The sequence below is a fragment of the Pithys albifrons genome, chromosome Z (assembly GCF_047495875.1).
Source record: "Pithys albifrons albifrons isolate INPA30051 chromosome Z, PitAlb_v1, whole genome shotgun sequence".
In the NCBI taxonomy this organism is placed as follows: domain Eukaryota; kingdom Metazoa; phylum Chordata; class Aves; order Passeriformes; family Thamnophilidae; genus Pithys; species Pithys albifrons.
In genome coordinates this window covers 52,545,100-52,565,484 of record NC_092497.1, presented here as the reverse complement: position 1 = coordinate 52,565,484, position 20,385 = coordinate 52,545,100, and the positions used below count along the sequence as shown (strand labels likewise).

General features: G+C 40.5%; 1 protein-coding gene across 1 annotated transcript in view; it reads left to right on the top strand.

Moving 5' to 3' along the window:
• Positions 1 to 19,473, top strand: part of HAPLN1 (hyaluronan and proteoglycan link protein 1) — a 57,460-nt gene extending 37,987 nt beyond the window's left edge. Inside the window, 4 exon segments of the mRNA XM_071580778.1 lie at positions 1,086 to 1,429; positions 1,431 to 1,473; positions 10,371 to 10,673; positions 19,044 to 19,473. Coding sequence (XP_071436879.1) covers positions 1,086 to 1,429; positions 1,431 to 1,473; positions 10,371 to 10,673; positions 19,044 to 19,333 — 980 coding nt within the window. The 3' untranslated portion in view covers positions 19,334 to 19,473.
• Positions 19,474 to 20,385: the final 912 nt, after the last annotated feature.

Here is a 20,385-nt window from a genome sequence, read left to right as displayed (position 1 = left end):
ATCAATATTGCAAATTTTGCATGAGTTCAGAGGCAAGAGATACTGAAAGGAGGGAATATTCCCACTTTTAGTTGCATCTGCCGACTGCCACATGAAATATGCCTTTGCCAGGGTTTTCCCAAGGCAGCACAGCCTGTAAAAACCCCAGAGACTCAGGGCTGGAAGTGAGCACCTGCTCCAGCTGACTGTTATAAGCATAGTGATTTCACAGAGCAACATCTGCTGCAGTGACCTACTAGAGAGAAGGAAAGCAGGCGGTCTGGGCTGAGGAGGAGAAGAGCCAGACAGTAAATACAGGTTTATGTTGAAAAGTGAGGTCAAAATATCAGGGATAAAATAGTGATGAGTATGGAGATCAGAAAAACAGCTGAGGAAAAACAAGCTTGAGATGATGAAGAAAGTGGGCAGAAGAGGATCAGATTTTACATTTGAAGACAAATTGGACTTCCTTACTCTGGTCAGAAGGGAAACTCACACACAAAAGATAAGAGTAAAATACAAATAGAAATTGTCTGAAATGTCTATTTTAGAATTATGCTGTCACTTTTCATGTCAATATAAATAGTGTTGTCTGATACAGTAATGGTTTTTCTGCTTTGTGAGTGGGAATCACTGCATTCCAGACTGTGAGGAGCTTTGTATGCTGCTGCCTGAATAAGCTGAGTCCATACAGAAAAACTGAAAAATAATTTTAAAAATATATACAGTGTTGATATGCAGCCCTTGAACAACCCATAAGATATGGGATATTTGTGTGAGGCATTTTATGGATGATATTTCTCCATCAGCTATGTAGTCTGTAAATATGTTTACACAACTCCATCTGCATGACTTGGAGTATATGGGATGGCCTTTGCTGGTATGGGAAGGCACATACATACTTTCAGCTAAGGAAATAATTGTTTATACCATGTTTATCCACCCTTCTGCTGCATAAATAAAAAAAAAGGTAGCAGAGTAATTATCCTAATGTACAGTGTAGCTGATGGTTGTTATGGCATTGATCACAGACATTTTGTAAAAGGAAAACTAATTCTTGGGGCTTTTTTCTTTTGTTTTGTTTTGCTTTTCTCCCTGAATCCCAGCAGAAAATGGACCCCGTCTCCTCGTGGTAGCAGACCAAGCTAAAATTTTCTCTCACCGGGGTGGCAACATCACACTGCCATGTAAATTTTACCATGAACATACGTCAACAGCTGGCTCAGGAACCCACAAAATCCGGGTCAAGTGGACCAAACTCACCTACGATTACCTCAAGGAGGTGGATGTTTATGTGGCGATGGGACACCACAGGAAGAGCTACGGGAACTACCAGGGCAGGGTGTTCCTGAGGGAGAGCAGTGAGAACGACGCATCCCTCGTCATCACAAACATCATGCTGGAGGACTACGGGAGGTACAAGTGTGAGGTGATTGAAGGGCTAGAGGATAGGGCTAGAGGATGACACAGCGGTGGTGACTCTCAACTTGGAAGGTAAGTAGCACCTGAGCTGTACTTTAAGTCAGATTTATGTGGTGTTGAGGAAACTTGCTTTTTTATTTCTCCTTTTTCTCCTAGTACTGCTGTTATTGTATTATCAGTGATAACAGAGAAGCAGAATTCATTGTGCTCTGGGGAATCTTGGCCTGACAGCCTGTGACAACAATCATAAATTAGAAGAACATTAGGACTACTATAACTTATGCAAGCATATGGCATATTCAGCTTCCAGTAAGACCTGGTGTGAGAGGAGCTAAAAAAAGATGAGCAAACAAGAACTCCATGTGGTTTCTTTTCTGTGCCTCTCATTTTGCAGAAGTTACTGAGTCCTTTTAACCGTGGTAAAATTTTACTAAATTTTCTGCCAATAGTAATTTTACTAAACTTCAGGACATTTTAGATTATCAAGCCAATACAAACCTTTCTTAGAAAGATGAAAAAGTCGTTATCCGGAGACAATGGTTTGGGGTTTTTTTCCATCCATATAATGACATAAAATAGATGTAGTACATAGATAGATGTACATAAATAGATGTAATACATGTAGTCTCTAGTCATTTCCCTCAGCAATATTCTTGAAAAGAGTAGAGAACAAGGCATTTGAAAAATCCGTGAAACAGGTTTAGAGAGGGAAGGTTTGGGAAGGTTTGGGAAAGGGAAGGTTTGGGAAGGGAAGGGGAGGTTTGGGAAGGTTTGGGAAGGGAAGGTTTGGGAAGGGAAGGTTAGGGAAGGTTAGGGAGGGGAAGGTTAGGGAAGGTTAGGGAAGGTTAGGGAAGGTTAGGGAGGGGAAGGTTAGGGAAGGTTAGGGAAGGTTAGGGAAGGTTTGGGAAGGGAAGGTTAGGGAAGGGGAAGGGAAGGGGAAGGGAAGGGGAAGGGAAGGGGAAGGTAAGGTTAGGGAAGGGGAAGGGAAGGGGAAGGGAAGGGGAAGGGAAGGGGAAGGGAAGGGAAGGGAAGGGAAGGGAAGGGAAGGGAAGGGAAGGGAAGGGAAGGGAAGGGAAGGGAAGGGAAGGGAAGGGAAGGGAAGGGAAGGGAAGGGAAGGGAAGGGAAGGGAAGGGAAGGGAAGGGAAGGGAAGGGAAGGGAAGGGAAGGGAAGGGAAGGGAAGGGAAGGGAAGGGAAGGGAAGGGAAGGGAAGGGAAGGGAAGGGAAGGGAAGGGAAGGGAAGGGAAGGGAAGGGAAGGGAAGGGAAGGGAAGGGAAGGGAAGGGAAGGGAAGGGAAGGGAAGGGAAGGGAAGGGAAGGGAAGGGAAGGGAAGGGAAGGGAAGGGAAGGGAAGGGAGGGGAGGGGAAGGGAAGGGAAGGGGAGGGAAGGGGAAGGGAAGGGAAGGGAAGGGAAGGGAAGGGAAGGGAAGGGAAGGGGAAGGGAAGGGAAGGGAAGGGAAGGGAAGGGAAGGGAAGGGAAGGGAAGGGAAGGGAAGGGAAGGGAAGGGAAGAAGGGAAGGAAGGGAAGGGAGGGAAGGGATGGGAAGGGAAGGGAGAGGAAGGGAAGGGAAGGGAAGGGAAGGGAAGGGAAGGGAAGGGAAGGGAAGGAAGGGAAGGAAGGAGGGAAGGGAAGGGAAGGGGAATGGGAAAGGGAGGGGGAAGGGAGGGGAATGGAAGGGAGGGGGAATGGGAAAGGGAGGGGAAAGGGAGGGGGAATGGGAAAGGGAGGGGGAATGGAAAGGGAGGGGGAAAGGGAGGGGGAATAGGAAAGGGAGGGGGAATGGGAAAGGGAGGGGGAAAGGGAGGGGGAATGGGAAAGGGAGGGGGAATGGGAAAGGGAGGGGAAAGGGGAGGGGGAATAGGAAAGGGAGGGGGAAAGGGAGGGGAAAAGCTGAGAATCATATGACTGTTTCATTGAGAGTTTCTGTACATTATAATGATTATAGAGTTGTTCTGCACAATAAGCCTTTCTTTGGGGGTTATTGGAACCAAATAGATGCCTAGCTTAGTTCTTTACATCTATTCTTCCATTCCTGTCTGGAGGGCAGAAAGACCTTGCACAGTTTCCATGCGAGCAGGACAGTCGATCTATGTTGTTCCACCCCATGCAATACAGTGCATATTGCTATTTTTAAACTTAGGAGTTAAAGAAGCTGGACATAAACATGTTTAGTTTAAGTTCTCTGAAATAATTTTGAGTAAAGACAGAAATGAGGAGTAGAAGGAAATATTTTACTTTATTTGCTATCCAAAAAGCTCTCATGTGTCTAACCTTGACAAGCCACTGAATGGAGAGCATGTCACACTCAGCTTTACCTAAGTGAAATCAAGGCTCTGGTCACCTGCTCAGGCTTTTGCTTTTCCTCAACCCAAAGTTCATTAATTTTCTGCTGTTAAAATCAAGGAGGTTCTGGTATAAATACTCCTTGCTGTGTCAGGAGTGCCTGGGAAAAGAGAGTTGCTGATGGCTGTAGAGACAGAACAGGATGTTTTGCCTGGGGCTTGGTACAAATGCTTGTGCACACGAAGAAATCTATATCTGAAAGGAATTATTTGATTTATCCTAGGGTAAGAAAGCAATGAGAAATCTTTTCTTTACTGCATAGAGTAAGGCAACGGAAAAAAGGGAGATTTCCTATCTTTTTTACTGTTGCTCTTTCGTAATACAGCGCCAGCTCATTGGCTACAAGGTCAGGATCCCTCCTCCAGAATAAGACATTCAGAAGGATAGGAGGAATTATATTTCTTCAGCCAAGTATGTTCCAATCTGTGCTCAAAGGAAACTTCATGTATTTTAACTAATGTCTAACATGAGGAACAATGTCTTTTTGTCCCACATGGGACAGCTGAAAGACTGTTCATTTCTGACACTGTGGAATGATGTTACTTCAACTGGCAGGAACATTTCCTTTGCAAAACCTCATGGTAAAATTGAACCTTTCAAGTGAGATAAGACTATGGAGAGTGTCAGTCCGGGTCTATGGTAAATGGAAGTTTCTTAATAAAATGAGGTGTAATGCACTGATATTGCAGTGGATATCTATTGCTGATAGAATATATTCCTCTGTTTGCAGGACACTGTGTTTATTTTTCCAACTCATCTGCAGCTTTACGTAGCACTGACATTAATTACCATTTAATATATTTGAGCAAAGCAGAGCAGATCAAAGGGGAGGAAAAAAACCCCCAATATTTGGACAAAAATTAAAATATATCAGCCCATTCCAACAGACTACATCTGCTATAAATAATCAGGTTAATCTCACAGTGGGAAGGATTTGCATCAATAGCCTGATGTCTTGAGATGGTGGCTTTAAGGATGTTTATTGGCAGCAAGACAAAGACATTTACACCCAGGAATGCCCACTAGCAGTGCAGAGCAGCTGATGGCTCCCATGTGAGCTCCCTGTACAAACAGCACAGCCTTGGCTTGGTGGAAGCATGTTCATGTATCAATATGAAAGTTGTTGACCTCTACCTCAATGGACCTTTATCCTTCTCCCTCTGTGGGAGTGCTTTATTCTGACCAGACTAGAATGCCACCTGGGATTGTCATTAAATTAATCATTCATAATAGCTGGGTACTTTTAGCTTTGAAAAAATGCTGTAATTAGATTCAGTCTGTGTTTGTTACTCACTTTACATTTTTGTAATATGTTTTCATCATTGTTTTTTAATGTAGATCCACATCATTTTCCCCCCATACTGTGCTGACTACCAGCTAAAGCTCAGAATCAGAGTTCATTGCAGTTCCACACAACAACCAGCTTTAAGGACAGTTCAGTCAGGTCATGATCATCATTCTGTTTGTAGTCTGAAGTGCAAGGACTGGTCTAAGGGAGGTACTGGCCAAAGGCTGGGCCTGGCAGCTGCAATAAGCACTGCAGAAAGCAGGACGTTCTTCCTGTTGACTTCATCACCAAATCCATTTTCTCTCTGAACTGATCTTACACCCCTTATGTGCATAAAAAGTAGATCATGACTTTTACACTCTTTGTTAAGTCTTCTGAAAGTACAAATCTTCACAAATTAAAAGGTCTCAGAAGGCAGGCAGGTATTGCTGTGTGAGTCCTAAGCAAAGAAAGAATTCTCAGCTTAAAGTAAATTGTCTTCATGGTGGTGTTTTACTGTTCTACACTAAATTTCCTTTATGGTAATACTTTGCTAGTTCACTTTCCTGTGATTACTTGGCACTGAAATGAATCTTAACTATATCAGGTTTGTGTGTTTGCCTTCCCAGGCTCCACCCCTGTCTTTCAGATGTATTGCTTAGGCACAAGTTTAGTGTATTATTCCTTCATGAGATCTGTGGGACAGGTTACAAAGAAAGTGGAACAATGCTAAACTGCCAAAGGCATAATTTTTCTCTATTAGATTTTTTTAATAATTTCTGTCTTCAGAGAGAGGTGATAACTGAACATACTGTTTGTAATATAGGCTATAATTATTTTTACATCCAACACTAAGAGAAATATGAAGATCTAGGTAAAGTTATTAAAAACCTCTGTAGAAACCAGCTTCTAGAAAGAAGCTCTTTGTGTGGCTCCCCATGAACCAAAAAACCCATCAGCATTTATGATCTTTCTTAGAGGTATGTTAGCCTTTAGGTTCATGACAGAAAAAAGAAAACAGACACCCCTTTCAAAACCAGACTTTGTAGTTCAAATAGCTCAAACAGATCCATAAGCTTCATATAAACAAATGTTTAAAAATTGTCAAAACAGTCATTTGTTTTAATATAGTCATTTGGTCTTCATCTGGATGCAAGCAATGGGGAATTCGTAGCTGAAACCAACATGAAACCCCATACATGCTCTCAGTGGCAGGAGAAGTCAGATTTAGCCCAACACTGTATGTCATATTTGTTTCTTTTGTGTATTTCTGCTACATTTATAGAGAAAAAAGCTATGTCAAACATCCTCTGTTCCACTCTCTGCTGAAAAGCTGATTTTATGGAACATACTCTTTGTGCATCCCTAGAACAGAACAAAAAGTCCTATAAAAGCCAACAGGGAGTTGTCAAGAGTGTCATGACAGACCAAATTCCTTCTGTCACAGGGTGACAAATCCTTGCAGACACAGCTGTATTTGCACATGCTGTGAGAAATGGTCTTTGAAAGATGCAGGTGAAATAAAAAGTTCAAAAAATTATCAGGAAATGATGACCCAAAAGGAAAATGCTGAAAAAATTAGGGCTAATTATCCCAAAAAGAGCAAGGGAAGACAACAGTCTCCAAATATTGATAAAGGTTGCCAAAGCATAAGGGAATAATCCACACTAGGCCAGATGAGTTTAGTTTGTATGCTTTTACTTGTCAGAAATAAACAACCCCACTGACAACGTGGCTATGGGATGCTGTGGGATGGAGGGACACTCTTTCAAGCTTCAGTTTCATTTTTAGGGAGATGGATACCTGCTGACAGCTGGCAGCCCACCCTGTGACTGAGTGATCAGACATCTGACAGTCCTGACAGTCAGGGAAGTAGAGACAGAGGCTCTGTGAAAATGGGGGACTTACCAGTTTTTACAGAATTTTAGAAACCCAGCATGGAAACATTTTGCCATCAAGTGTATGAACCTTCCAGCATAAAACTGTGCCCTCAAGTATAGTATATAGCAAACCCTACTGTTACCCCTTGTTTACACTGGCTACAAGAAAACTTACTTTTCTGTTTGGACAAGAACTCAAGGAAGGTCATTTCTTTACCCTGGCTGTGAAAATACCTCTTTTTTTTTTTTTCCCCATATGGGCCACTAGAAATTTGTGTTATTTTGTTCTACATGTCAATACTCTTAAAACTGCTGATTGTGTGTGGTGCTGGCTTAATAGACACCCATAAATTGTTACAGAAATTGAGCTTTCTAAGGTTAATTTCCACTACAGGATTCATTTCCTGGACTGCAGTTGCTTTGTCACAGGTGCATCCAGCAGGCCTCACCCATTCCTCCTCTTTCACTAACAGATTTATTCTCCACTAAGTTGATGTGTCTCTGGTTCTTCCTGTCTTCTTTTGAAGGCAAGGAGGTCTTTCCCTAGGGGTAGGACCATAGTTTTGGGAGAGGAGCCACACTGTGGAGCCCATATTGCAAATTAATATCCTCACTCAGGCTCCACACATCGCTCAGCGGCTTTCTCAGGGCAAGGAGGGGAATCTCAAAGGTCAGGTTAAGGTTCCTCAGCTCCCTCTTCCCACAAACTAACCAGATTTTAACCTTCTGGGTCTGTAAGTTTTAACTTTCCCCCATTTTTTAAGCTGAATTTGTTAACATTTGGGTGCGAGTGTTTTGTCTAGTGGCAGAACACAGGGCTGGAGTCAGGAGTTTAATTCAGTCTGTACTTTTGGGAACAGCAACAAGCCTCAGGACAGTTTTTGTCCATTCAAGAACAGATGGGATGGATTATCCCTTCCAAGACTGAACAAGACACTCTGTAGTTAACAAACGTTCAGCACTGCTCAAGTGTAAAAAAGGGAAGATGAACACTAAGATCTGTGAATTTCAGCTAGGTTTGACAGGGAAATGATGGGGGAAAAAATAACGAAAATGCAAGATCATACAAAGCTGCACAAAATACAGATCCAGTCAATTTCCCTCTACAGAATCACCAATGGCCACCCCCAGCTGCAGAGTGGAATTAATACTAATCAGTTGCAGGCTTGTACTGCAGATGAACTCAAACAAAAAATGGGCTTCTATGCAGTCTACTCAAATATAACCCAAAGCTAATATTACAGTTTAGTGCATATTTATGTTATGAAAACTTTATGTCCCAAACTGTCAAACTCAGATTTGTAACACATTTACATACATACTTAACCCCATTTTAAAAATAGATTTGGGAAACTTAAGAAATCAAATCTGTTTAAATATTTTTCAATTAATTCTTGCTCAAGTTTTAAAAATATGCAGGCTTATATCTTGATTAAAAATTACCCACCTCTGTTGATTTTAGGGGTTTTTTTCACATGTATATGCAAATCAGACACATGTACTGGGCAAGGAATTGGTTGTCTGGGGAAATGTAGTTCTGGAAAAATAATAATATTACATTTCTAATAAAGTAATAAAGCTTGGACTCCTGTGATATTTGTTAAATTTTTATTGTAGCCAGTGATATTTCTATCCACTAGCACTGAGGAAGAATGAATAAACTTTTAATAGAGATGAATGAAAAACAGAGCTCCAGAAAAATATGAAACATCTTCAGTTTCTTGTTTATGAAGTTGCAGTGAACACACATGTTTTGTTATGTTACACCAATGCTTTACAGCTCAGAACAGTCTGTAACCGAAACGCCCTTTAACAAAGGATTTACAAAAGGAAAGAGCTGAAGCAGACTCTCTAGCTAATTGCTGAAGGAGAGCAAAATATTGTTTATTATTACCCTGCCAAGTTTACATTTGTATGCTTTATTTTCTTGGACCAAGTCACTGAATTTGAGTAATAAAAAAGGCTTTTAGCAAAAATAATACGTCTTGGATGATAGAGAGGTGAGGGAGAGAAGGGAAAGAAGGGAAAGATACTGGTGGAATAGACATAGAAATGGGTTTGAAAAGCAAAGTGGCTTCATTGCAAGGTGACAGCCCTGTATGACCACAGGAGTTTCTCTATCCTACTCTGCACTGCCCCAAGGACAAGGAAATTGCCACAGGCAGGGGGATTCATCTGCAGAGAGAAAGATAAAGGTGGATATTTATACCAGCGCAAAGTTTTTGGCACATCTCATCTGTGATCTTGTCTTCAGTCCCCCTGCATCCTACAGCACTTAGTTCTGCAGAGATGTTTGAGGATAAGCATTCTGAGCTGGATCTCCTCTGACACTGCCTTATTTCAGTGTATTGTGAGACTGGGATCAAGCCAACTGTAAAATTTAGATATGGGTTAAGTTTCTAAAACCTGCCAAACATTGGGGTGGTCTGATCCAAAACCTTTGTTTCAAGTCTCTCTTTTCTCTTTTATCAAAGCCACATGGGGAGGTGATTCTTCAGTGTTTCCTGAAACATCCTACAAGCGCCAAGATGTAATGTTTAACTTCAGATCTTTTTCATAAAACAAGCAGAAAATACTGCGAAAAAAAATCTGTCAGATAAGGGCTATGATTAGATGTTACTTCTGGAACAATTCTTGAGGTTTCCCCATGTTTCCCATCTCCTCTTGGATGTCCTCTGTTGTGACAAGGTCTCTCTGCAGTCCCTGTCTGAAATGGCTCAGCACCACTAAGCACCAGACAGGGCTTTGGGATGGCCTGTGGCTTGTCCTCAAGGGTGGAAGAAAGCATTTGGCAGGTCCACAGACAAACAAAAGACAGCTATCTTGGACCTCTCAGGAAATCTTGGCAAGGGTACATGCAAAGAACAGAGCGCTCTTTTATGTCGATCAAACCATTTCATTTTAATGTCTGTGAGTAAAAAGAAGTAGTTCATAGAAACTGTTCAATTTTTTTTAATTTTTTTTTAAATGGCTGCCAGGAAATCCCCAAATCCCATTCAAAAATAAAAAAAAAAGAAAAAAAAAAGAAAAGAAAATATAGAATGAGGCTTGGGTTTAACTGACTGTGTAAAATGAGAATTTTATCTTGGAACAGATAAACTGGATATTTTGTGATGGAAAAAAAATGTAGTTGCAAAGTTTCAGCCAGCCCTACTCCTCTTTAAGCACTCTGAGCACACAAGGATGAGATCACAGTGGTGACAGCAAAGCTGGAGATGGGAGCAGCATCTAGACCTGGCACAGCTTCCATTGGAAAAGGAATGGGGTTGTGGGAGTTGAGCCAGCTAGGTGAGGCAGCAGCCCTATCCCCTTCCCAAACCCAATGTTGATGTGCTGTTAGCAGAGTGTTTTTTCCCCCGAAATAAAACAACAACACACTGTGGAGTTCACTTTTATTCCTCCTTCTGGCGACTGTAGAACCTGTTTCCTTTCCCTCTGTTCTTGTGGTACCCAGTGATACTCTGTCCTTGCCCACTCCAGGTGTCGTGTTCCCGTACTCCCCACGGCTGGGGCGGTACAACCTGAACTTCCATGAGGCTGAGCGGGCATGTATGGAGCAGGACTCGGTCATTGCCTCCTTCGACCAGCTCTATGACGCCTGGAGGTCGGGGCTGGACTGGTGCAACGCCGGCTGGCTCAGTGATGGCTCCGTGCAGTACCCCATCACCAAGCCCCGGGAGCCCTGCGGAGGCAAGAACACGGTGCCCGGGGTCAGGAATTACGGGTTCTGGGACAAGGACAAAAGCCGATACGACGTGTTCTGCTTCACCTCCAACTTCAATGGTAAGAGCCTCCTTCACCATTACTTCACAAATGGCTTTTTCTGTGCTTAGGCAAGAAACCTTGTGGGCAGAAAGTGGTATTTGGTTTGTCAGAGCTTGTGTTAGGGTTGGAAAATGTTGCTGTTGAATTCACAAGTAACCTTGTCTTTGCCACATGCTTATGTAGGTCGTTTTTACAACTCAAGACTTGTATTGGCAGGAGTTTCTAATATTTCCACTTTCACCTCATTAAAATTTATATATACCCTTTCAGTGCTGATATGTACCCAGTTTAATTTAGTTGAAGTGGTGAAGAAACTTGTGATTAATTAATTCAGCTTCCTGTTGAGTTCAATTCCAATTCAACTCATATCACTTAAATATTCTCCCCAAACAAAATTCTGATCATCACTTCATCTGTACTGCAGTGTCAGGCAGCTCCTGCTCATGTACCAGGACTAATATGACTAATACTTCCTTATCAGCAAACCTATTTCTAGCTTTATTCCTTAATAATTTAGATTCCTAATCTTAGCACACTGCCAAAACCCCATTCACTTTTACTCTGAGGTTGAACTGCTGTAAACCTTATTTCAACAACTGCAAGCTTTTTGTTATTAGTAGACATTACTTTAGGTATGGAATTAAATTAAAAGTCTTGCTCTCAGCTTGCTATCATTTCAGGTTTTATCTAGTGGCTGGAAAGGATTTAGAGAGCATTGCTGTGAATGAGAGCAATGCTGCAACCACACACTTGCCAAAGGAGCCTGCAGTCCTACAGCATCTCAGCTGTGGATAATTCCTACACAACTTTGCACATGTTTGGCTTACAGCCCACCCAGACCATGGATCATGGTCTTTTTTTTTCATTGTTTATGTGCAGATTGCTTATCCACAGTGAAGCAGTTTTGTCCTACAGCACAGAAAAATCCAAATGTAAGCCTTGCTCTCAAAAGATGTGCTCTAGTGCTAAGTCTGCTCCACCCTCTCAAAAAAACCCACCCTGAAACCAAATCCTCAAGCCAACAACATTAAATGGTCTGAAACGAAAGTTTAGATCATTTTTATCATGCTACATCATTCCAATCTTTTCCTGTGTCATTTATCCAAGGTGAAATCATATATGAACTCATGTCTTACACAAATGTTTAACCCTGTATTATAGAAATAGCATTAAGGAATAAAATATTCAGGGAAAAAGCATTAAAATGTGCTGGTTTCACTATTCATAATGCTTGCAGAGTAAACCTTTGGGAATATTGCTCACTAATAATCACCCTTTTACACACTAGAAGCTGAGCAATATCTCTTAAGGAGAGAGAAGTGCAGTTTCTAGGGAAAAATAAAAAATAAGTACTGACAAATAAATATTGTCTGTGCACTCAAAGAACAAGAGAGAGAAAGAGGGAGAATGAGGAATGAGGGAAGGTGAAGATAAGGTACAAAGGTAGGGGAACAATCAAAGACAAGATAAAATTCATAAGTTTGTTAAAGTGACCTGCAAAACAGAAGACAACACAGAAATAGGTGAGATATCTCTTTCAATCTGTGTGTGTGTGTGTGTGTATATATATATACACATATATATGGAGTGTGTGTGTGTGTGTGTGCGTGCGTGTGTGTGTGTGTGTGTGTATTCCCCACAAGTCAGTGGCATGTAAGTCTCTTAAGAAATCAGCAGAAAACCTGTATTTCTGCTTCTCTCAGCATTCATTTCCTTAACTCACTGGATTACATTATCCTCGCATGTCCCTACTCTGTTCTCCATTATTCATGTCCCAAGTTCACCTCAGTATCCACAGTTAACCCAGCTCCTCTCCCAAAAATGCCACCTTCCTTTTTTCAGCTCATGGATGGCTTAGGCATGTTCAGTGGCATCTGTTTAACTTCCTCTTGGTAAAGGCAAAAGCTTATAATAACCCATTTTGCCACCAAGCTGGAACTGCCAGTTCCAAAGGCAGTGGCTACAGGCAAAAAGCTATTTCTGCAACATCCAATATTGATTTTGTCAGCTCAGGAGCAGCCAAAGAAAATGAGAAGTGGTTGGGAGACCCTGTATTCCCAGCAGTGGCAGTGACTGCTGGAGTCTCCTAGTTGTATGAAACAGAGGAGCCTTCAACTTTATGTAAGGAAAATCCCAAGGGCCCCAGGATCAGGGAAGTACAAGGTTAAAAGAGTGTCAGTTGTGGGAGTTTCTGTAAAAAAAGGAGGTGGAGTGAGATTTAGATTTCTGCTAACTGGGCTTTTTTTGCAGGAAAAGGTACTCAAAAAACCAGTATAATCTCAGGGATCATTAAAAAAAAAAAAAAAAAAAAGAGACGGGTTTGATTCTAAATAATTCAGTAGTCAAACCAAAAAGTCTTTGTTCAAAATATGTACAAAGTTTGATTTTGATCTGAAGAAGAAAGGTAAAAAGAAAACTTATAGTCAGTAAGATAAAAATTGAAACTGTAGTAATCAATGAAGTGAATTCAAATCCAGACTCAGTGTTTCCACTCTGTGGAGCTGTTGGATCCCATCTGTGGTGAGCTGGATACACGAAAAACTCCTGCTTAAAAAGCTGGGAGATGTTTATACCATTAGTGAAAAATTCTACATGCATTTGTGGTACCTGCACAGGAAAATTGTTTGAGCAAAAGTTGTCTGCAGTAAAATATAAAATATAAAATAATCTTGTTACTTTATGAAATTACCCCTTACAGTGTCTTTTCTTAGACTAAGGGAAATGCAATACTTGAACATTTTTTTCTGCCTGTATAACTGATTTATACTCAAATCTTTCTGTTGGTTCACAGAAGATTTGTTCCTATTCTGAGTCCCCAAACATGAAAATATTTCATACCCTCTATATTTAGTAGTGCCAGGAATTTACGAGTTTGTAAGAATATATAGTGATGTGCTTCATAAAACAATGCAAAGAGTAACATTAGCCTAATGCTATCTATGAAATCCATCAAAATATTATGAAATAACATGCTTTCTTTTCTTCCTGAATTAGATGGCAACATGTTTTCCAATCTGTTTTTACATTCTTTGTGTGGATGAAAGCTATTGAAAATGTATACACACAGGTGGGAAGTATCTAACTTAACTTTGGAAATTCCACTTTGGAATTTCCTGGCATCTTGTGGCTCATCTCTGATCTCTCACAGACAATTTCTCCTTCACTTTGTCCTTCACAGTGGGAGCCACTTTAGTCCATGTCTATAGGAAAGCTGAAGGTTCCTGACAACCTGCCATGATCCAAAGTTTTGCCAGCGCTGCAGATAACCACAATTTATTTTCCTGCCTTGTCCCAAGGGATTGGGATGCTTCTCTTCCATGCAGTTTGGGAGAATAAATGAAGAAAAATCCTTCTGTTAGTCTTCCTCATAGATCCTAAAAGACACAGAACAAGCAATACATAATGGAAGAGCTGAGTGCTTATTCTTTGTTTAGTTTCAAAGAGTTTCTGAAGGAGAACAGCAGGGTTTTTTGAAGGAAAAGCCATGAGAATCTTTTGCACTGAAAAGTGTGAAATGAGCTAAATGTAAACATCAGCTCCTCTATAATAAAGCATTTTCAAGTTAAAAATAAAAGGTACAAGTAGAGCTTGCATCACACTTTCTGCTCATCAACATGCATTTTGTACTTTAGACACAGAGCCATCGTTCATAATTGATCCTTCATCAGCTCTGGGAGAACTCAGTAAAAATCTCATGTTAACAAAGTTAAGCATATTAAAGAATAAATTTTAGGGATCATGTTAAAAGCACAGCTGTGAGCCACCTGTTTATTACAGTAGTGCGTGTGATAAGCTAAACACCTCTGCCATTTAAATGGGAGAAAATGTGTGGAAAGTCCTGTCTTGATAACGCTCATTTGATCATTTCAGAGTATTTTATTGTTGGGAACCTGTAGCCTTTGTTCCAATAAGAGAAACCAACCCAAAATAAAATTACATACCCTTTACTAGAAGTGGTTACTTCTGAGTCACCAGAGACATCACTGATATTGGGGCATTTAAAAAGAAAAATTATTCCACATATTTAATTCAAAGAAAGCTGTCTGACATGAATACAGGATATCAAAATACTTACCAGGTCTTAACCTCTTTCTTTTTTTCATAAGAAAAACTAACTAATAGTCATCTCAATTTAGAGCTGAACTTGGAGAAATCTCCAAGGGTGGATCATCCCTCAAAGTCCCAGAGTCACAAGTGTGTAGGGTATTTAGGTCAGTTCTGGAGTTTTCCTCTTGAAGCTGTTCTGTTAAATGCAAAAGCTTATAATAGCTATTCTAGGGGGGTTGATTAAGTTTGCATAAACCCTCTGCCCCATGACTTGGATGTGAGAAGTCAAACCAAGCACTCTCATCCTCTGTAAGAGTGACCCAACTACCAGGTTTTAATAAGAGAAAGAGAGTTAATGCCTCCTCTCCTTCCACATCAATTAATAAATATTAAGATTGAACAGTTAGGAACCCTTCTCACCTATTATCAGGGGGAAAACTGCAAATCTCAATGGAGTTTGTGAAAGGAATTTTATGTAATCAGACATTCTGGATACACATTGGACCCCTGTGGGGTTTGCTGTTAAATTTCTCTTATTTAATGAAGGGGCAGATCACTGGAGTTTTGGTTATTGATGTCATATGTCAAAAGCCTGACCTCACTGCAAATCCCTAGGAAATTACATTCCATTGACATATGGTTTGAAGAGGAGCTAATAAGCTAGGTGAAGTTTACATACTATCAGTCCAAATCCCTGTTCCCCTAAAGTCTGAAATCCTGTTTGCTTTGGGGAAACCTCTTAATAGCATATCAGTAACAGGTTTCAACTTAATAAGAATTCTCTTTACCTTGTAAATGCCCTCAACTTGCTGAGATGGAGTTTAAAAAGTGTTTTAGAAAGGAATAGATTATCTGTTCTCAGTACTTCTCTGTGGAAATACTGTAGCTGTTGTCTCTGACAGCAATAAAATAATTGATAAGCTTCTTCTCCACAACAGCTGCAATGTAAATACCTTTTGTTAAACTGTTCCTGTCTTGGTATAAAATTTCCAACCTTTAGCGAAAGTTCATTCAATTATCTTTATGTTGTCATCTGACTTGACTTGTCTTCACTTAGGAAAAAAAAAAGCTGTGTATTTGTTACAGGAATCTGAAGCTGACACAAACTCTCAGCTTACTCATCAGTTTTTTCACCCAGAAAGTAATCTCAGACTGAGCAGAGTTCTATGCATTTGCCTGTTTTATTTTTCCAGGCAGAAAAAGAATATTGTTATGGAGTACATTCTTAATTAAGAAGTAAAGAGTGTGCTCTGGAATTAGATGATGCCCACATGAATAAACTCCTTCTTTTTTTTTCATCTAACTTGTCTCTGCAGGAACAGATTGAAAAGTTGTGAATTTATGTGGAAATTATTGTACCTTCAAAAAAACCACTATTCCTCTGCTATCCACTTGGCTGTCAAATCAGTGATGATAAATAACCCCAAGTATAATGAATTAAATGCTTACAATGAATGTTTATTGCCCTGATAAATGAAATCAATATTAATATTATTGCTGCTTGTGGATTAGTAGGAGAGACTTCCTTTTAGAGCTTTATTTGCTGGCATATATTTTCATTACCTTGACACAGAGGCACATTTTTCTTAGCAGCACTATCAGTTCAGTGCTGTGTTACAGTGAGCATGGATCTTTTCCTGCCTAAAGAGAAACAGAGCTGCAGAACTGCTGATGAAATCTTAAAACAGACATGATTTTGCTCTACCACAACTCCTTCTGAGAAGCTGTTCAATACCTCTGTGTTTTTTACAAAAAGAAAAAAAAAATTATCTTGTTTTTGAGCAAGGTGACCCCCTTGCCACAGAGCAAACACCATGTGCTACCTCCAGTCACCCATCCCCAAATGCTACCGAAGGCTGCCAAGAAGGAAACTCAGAAGGGTTTTAAGCCATTGCTGGGATCATACCGTAGACCTGCAATGTTTTGTGTAGTTTTGGTTTACCTCTCTGGTAGTGAGATATAGCTCCAGGAGATCTGCTCTGCCTGAAAGCTACAGTGCTCCTCAGAGGCTTCCCTGCACTGTCATTGTCACCATGATGGTACATGCATCTGGCACTATAAAGTTAAATACAGAGCAGGGTCCCTCCACTGAATCTGATCATCCATGTTCCCTGATATTTTTCTTACTGTTTTTCTGCCTCTGAGAATGAAAGTCATGGAATCACAGAATAGTTTGGATTGGAAGGGACCTTAAAGCTCATCTGCTTCCCAATCCCCCATCATGGGCAGGGCCACCTCCCGTTAGACCAGGTTGCTCAGAGTCCCACCCAACCTGACCTTGGACACTTCCAGAGAGGGACAGTTCAGTTACTTTTGGGTATAAGTACAGGTGGGGATGCTACACTTTATTATCAGCAGAAAAATATATAGTGCCAACTATTTTTTTTATTTAAATCATCTATTTTTTTTGTTTTCTGTACCTGGATTTTTTTAATTTCTTTTTTAAGTCTTGCCATTTATCAACTCATCAATCAAAATGCCACATTTTTAGCAGTGCAGCATCCAAACAACACAGTCCAAAATTTGTTTGACATCTTCAGTGGAACGTCTCCACTTCTCAAATGTCACTGTTATGTTATCAACATCATCATACTCACAGAAGTGTTGCTTAAAATCAACTTTTAAAGAAAGCTCTAAGACTCAATTTGTGACTTTTAGAAGTCAGGCATTCTTTATTTCAGTGCACTGGATGCACTGACAATCATTTTGCCAAAATGTACCCAGAGGTATCTCAGTTACAGCTTATATGTTTGCATTACATGATTATTCGTTTTTGTTCCCTTCACTCCTATTACATATCCATGACATTTCCCAACACTTATTAGCATAGATATAGATAGATATAGATATGGATATGGATACAGATATGGATATAGATATAGATGATATAGATATATATAGATATAGATATAGATATAGATGATATAGATATAGATGATATAGATATAGATGATATAGATATAGATATAGATGATATAGATATAGATATAGATATAGATATAGATATAGATATAGATATAGATATAGATAGATATAGATAGATCTCTATCTTTGTAGGGTCTCTGAGGGGCTTCAGTGAAGGTCTCTGGTTGCTCTTTCTGTCTGGAACCCCCAGAGGTCCATGTTTGAAGGCTGACTTGTTAAGTTCTTAGACTGACTCCTGAGTTCTAAGAATAAGTTAATGCTTAAGTTCTAAGAGTAAATTAACTCTTAAGTTCTAAGAGTAATTTAACTCTGAAGTCCTGAGACTGACTTATGAACTGCTTTAAGACAACACTCCTGGTTATGGAGCAACTTAGTGTTGCTTGGCTGCTTTGGTTCCCTTCTTCATTGGTTCTTTGCTTTGCTTAACTGATTTCTTCTGATTGCTTGGCTCAAATGCAGATGATTTTCCACTCTGTAGCACACACTGTTAGTTCTTGCTACATCCTTAATCCCCAACATCAAAATTGTCAATGGGTCCAGAGAAGAGCGACAAGGTTGGTGAGGGGATTAGAGTACAATCCCTGTGGGGAGAGGCTGCAGGAGCTGGGATTGGTTACTCTGGAGAAGAGAAGACTCAGAGGTGACCTCATCACTCTCTACAAATACCTGATAGGATGTTGTAGCCAGGTGGGGATTGGTCTCTTCTCCCAGGCAATCAGCAGTAGAACAAGAGGGCACGGCTCAAGCTCTGCCAGGGGAGGTTTAGGTTGGATATCAGAAAGAAATTCTTTCCGGAGAGAGTAATCAGGCATTGGAATGGCCTGCCTGGAAAGATGATGGATTCTCCATCCCTGGAGGTTTTTAAGGTGAGACTGAATGTGGCACTCAGTGCCATGATCTGGTGACCGTAGCAGAGCTGGATCAAAGATTGGACTTGATGATCTCAGAGGTCTTTTTCAACCCAGTTGATTCTGTGATTCCATGATTAAGATTGGCAAAGACCTCCAAGGCCACCAAGCCCAACCTTCACATGGCTGAGTGTCAGGAAAAGGGGTGTGAGTTATGGCAGACAGAAGAGGTCGATACAGGTTCAAGCAGCAGCAGAACAAAGAACTAAGAACTTTATTATTAGTTACAACTTCACTTTTATCTACTTCTTGTGTGCAGCATGTCATCACATAATTGGTTATTCAGTTCTGGTAAGCATAGATGGAAACATTTTATTAGTTATAAGGTCTGTTCCATTCTTCAGATGGCTCCCTTCTGCTTAAGGGTGCCCTCCAAACTGCTCTTCTTTCAAGGATACACCTTGAACTGTTCAAGATCAGTTTCCTCAACAATTACCTCAGACATCAGAGGATCCATATGTCACCCCCACAGCTGACAGCTCCTCTTCCCCTTCATTTCCCCCACCAGGTCGCTTTTACTACCTGATCCACCCCACCAAGCTGACGTATGACGAGGCGGTGCAGGCGTGCCTGAAGGACGGCGCGCAGATCGCCAAGGTGGGGCAGATATTTGCCGCCTGGAAGCTGTTGGGCTACGACCGGTGCGACGCGGGGTGGCTGGCAGATGGCAGCGTGCGCTACCCCATCTCCCGGCCCCGCAAGCGCTGCAGCCCCAGCGAGGCCGCCGTGCGCTTCGTCGGCTTCCCTGACAAGAAGCACAAGCTCTACGGGGTCTACTGCTTCAGAGCCTACAACTGAAAGCCAAAACCCCAGAGTGGGGAAGTCTTAAAAGTCATCAAGAACGTGTGAAAGATTTCTTTTCGGTATGAACTCATGCAAGTTTGCCAAAACTGTGATAAACCTCTTTTACTTACTGTAAAGAGTCATTTTTGTTAAACCCAACCCATTAATCTCTTTGGGGTTTTTTGGTTTGTTTTGGTTTGTTTTTATTTTAGTATTTTTATAAAATTATCATTCCATAGATATTTTAAATTAATATAATTTAATGGAAGCTCTAGGTAAGGAACCTTTAGATTCAAATTCTTTAAGCTACATCATCTCAAAAAAACTATATTTTTGTCATGAGTGGGGCATGCAATAGAGCTTGACAATTGCTAGGGCACAATTATGGAGTGTAAGGCTACTCAAAGCAGAAGCTTTCAAAAGCACAGATTCTACATATTTGTACCAGTTTGAGAAACACTGCAAATTGATTATATCAGGAATTTTAATGTAAGATAATCTTTTTGTTAAAGGGGATCAGTGAGGTTTCGCAAAGAAACCTCACAACAATATATGTTAGCAAATAACTGTTTTCACTGGTTCACATGGGAACAACAGAGAGTTTAATAAAGGCAGCTAAAACAGTCCACCAAAATAGGGCTAGTTTTACAATTTAAAATCTTGCCTTTCTGAAAAATAAGCTGGTGGTCCCATGCATAGGAAGAAGCACAATTAGTTCTCCTGAACATTTCAATTGTGTTTTTGTTGTGTATAAATCAAGTGAATAATTAACTAGCAAGAAAACCCTATTTTCTTCTTTACTTCAATTAAAGATGCCTGAGAAGTGTTGTATTACCTTTGAGTAGCTTTACTGAGCTATTTTTAAACTCTTAAAGGCCATTTGCTAAGCAGCATAATAGCATCTACTCAGGGCAGTTGTATAAATGAACTGCTGGACAGAGAAATTGTAAACTTTAGCAGCTTGATTTTACATTAGCCTTTGAACTGTTATTGTCTTATTGAAAGAACATTACAATATTTAATATTTCTTAGTTATTTACACATCATGAGAAATGAAAATTAGAAAA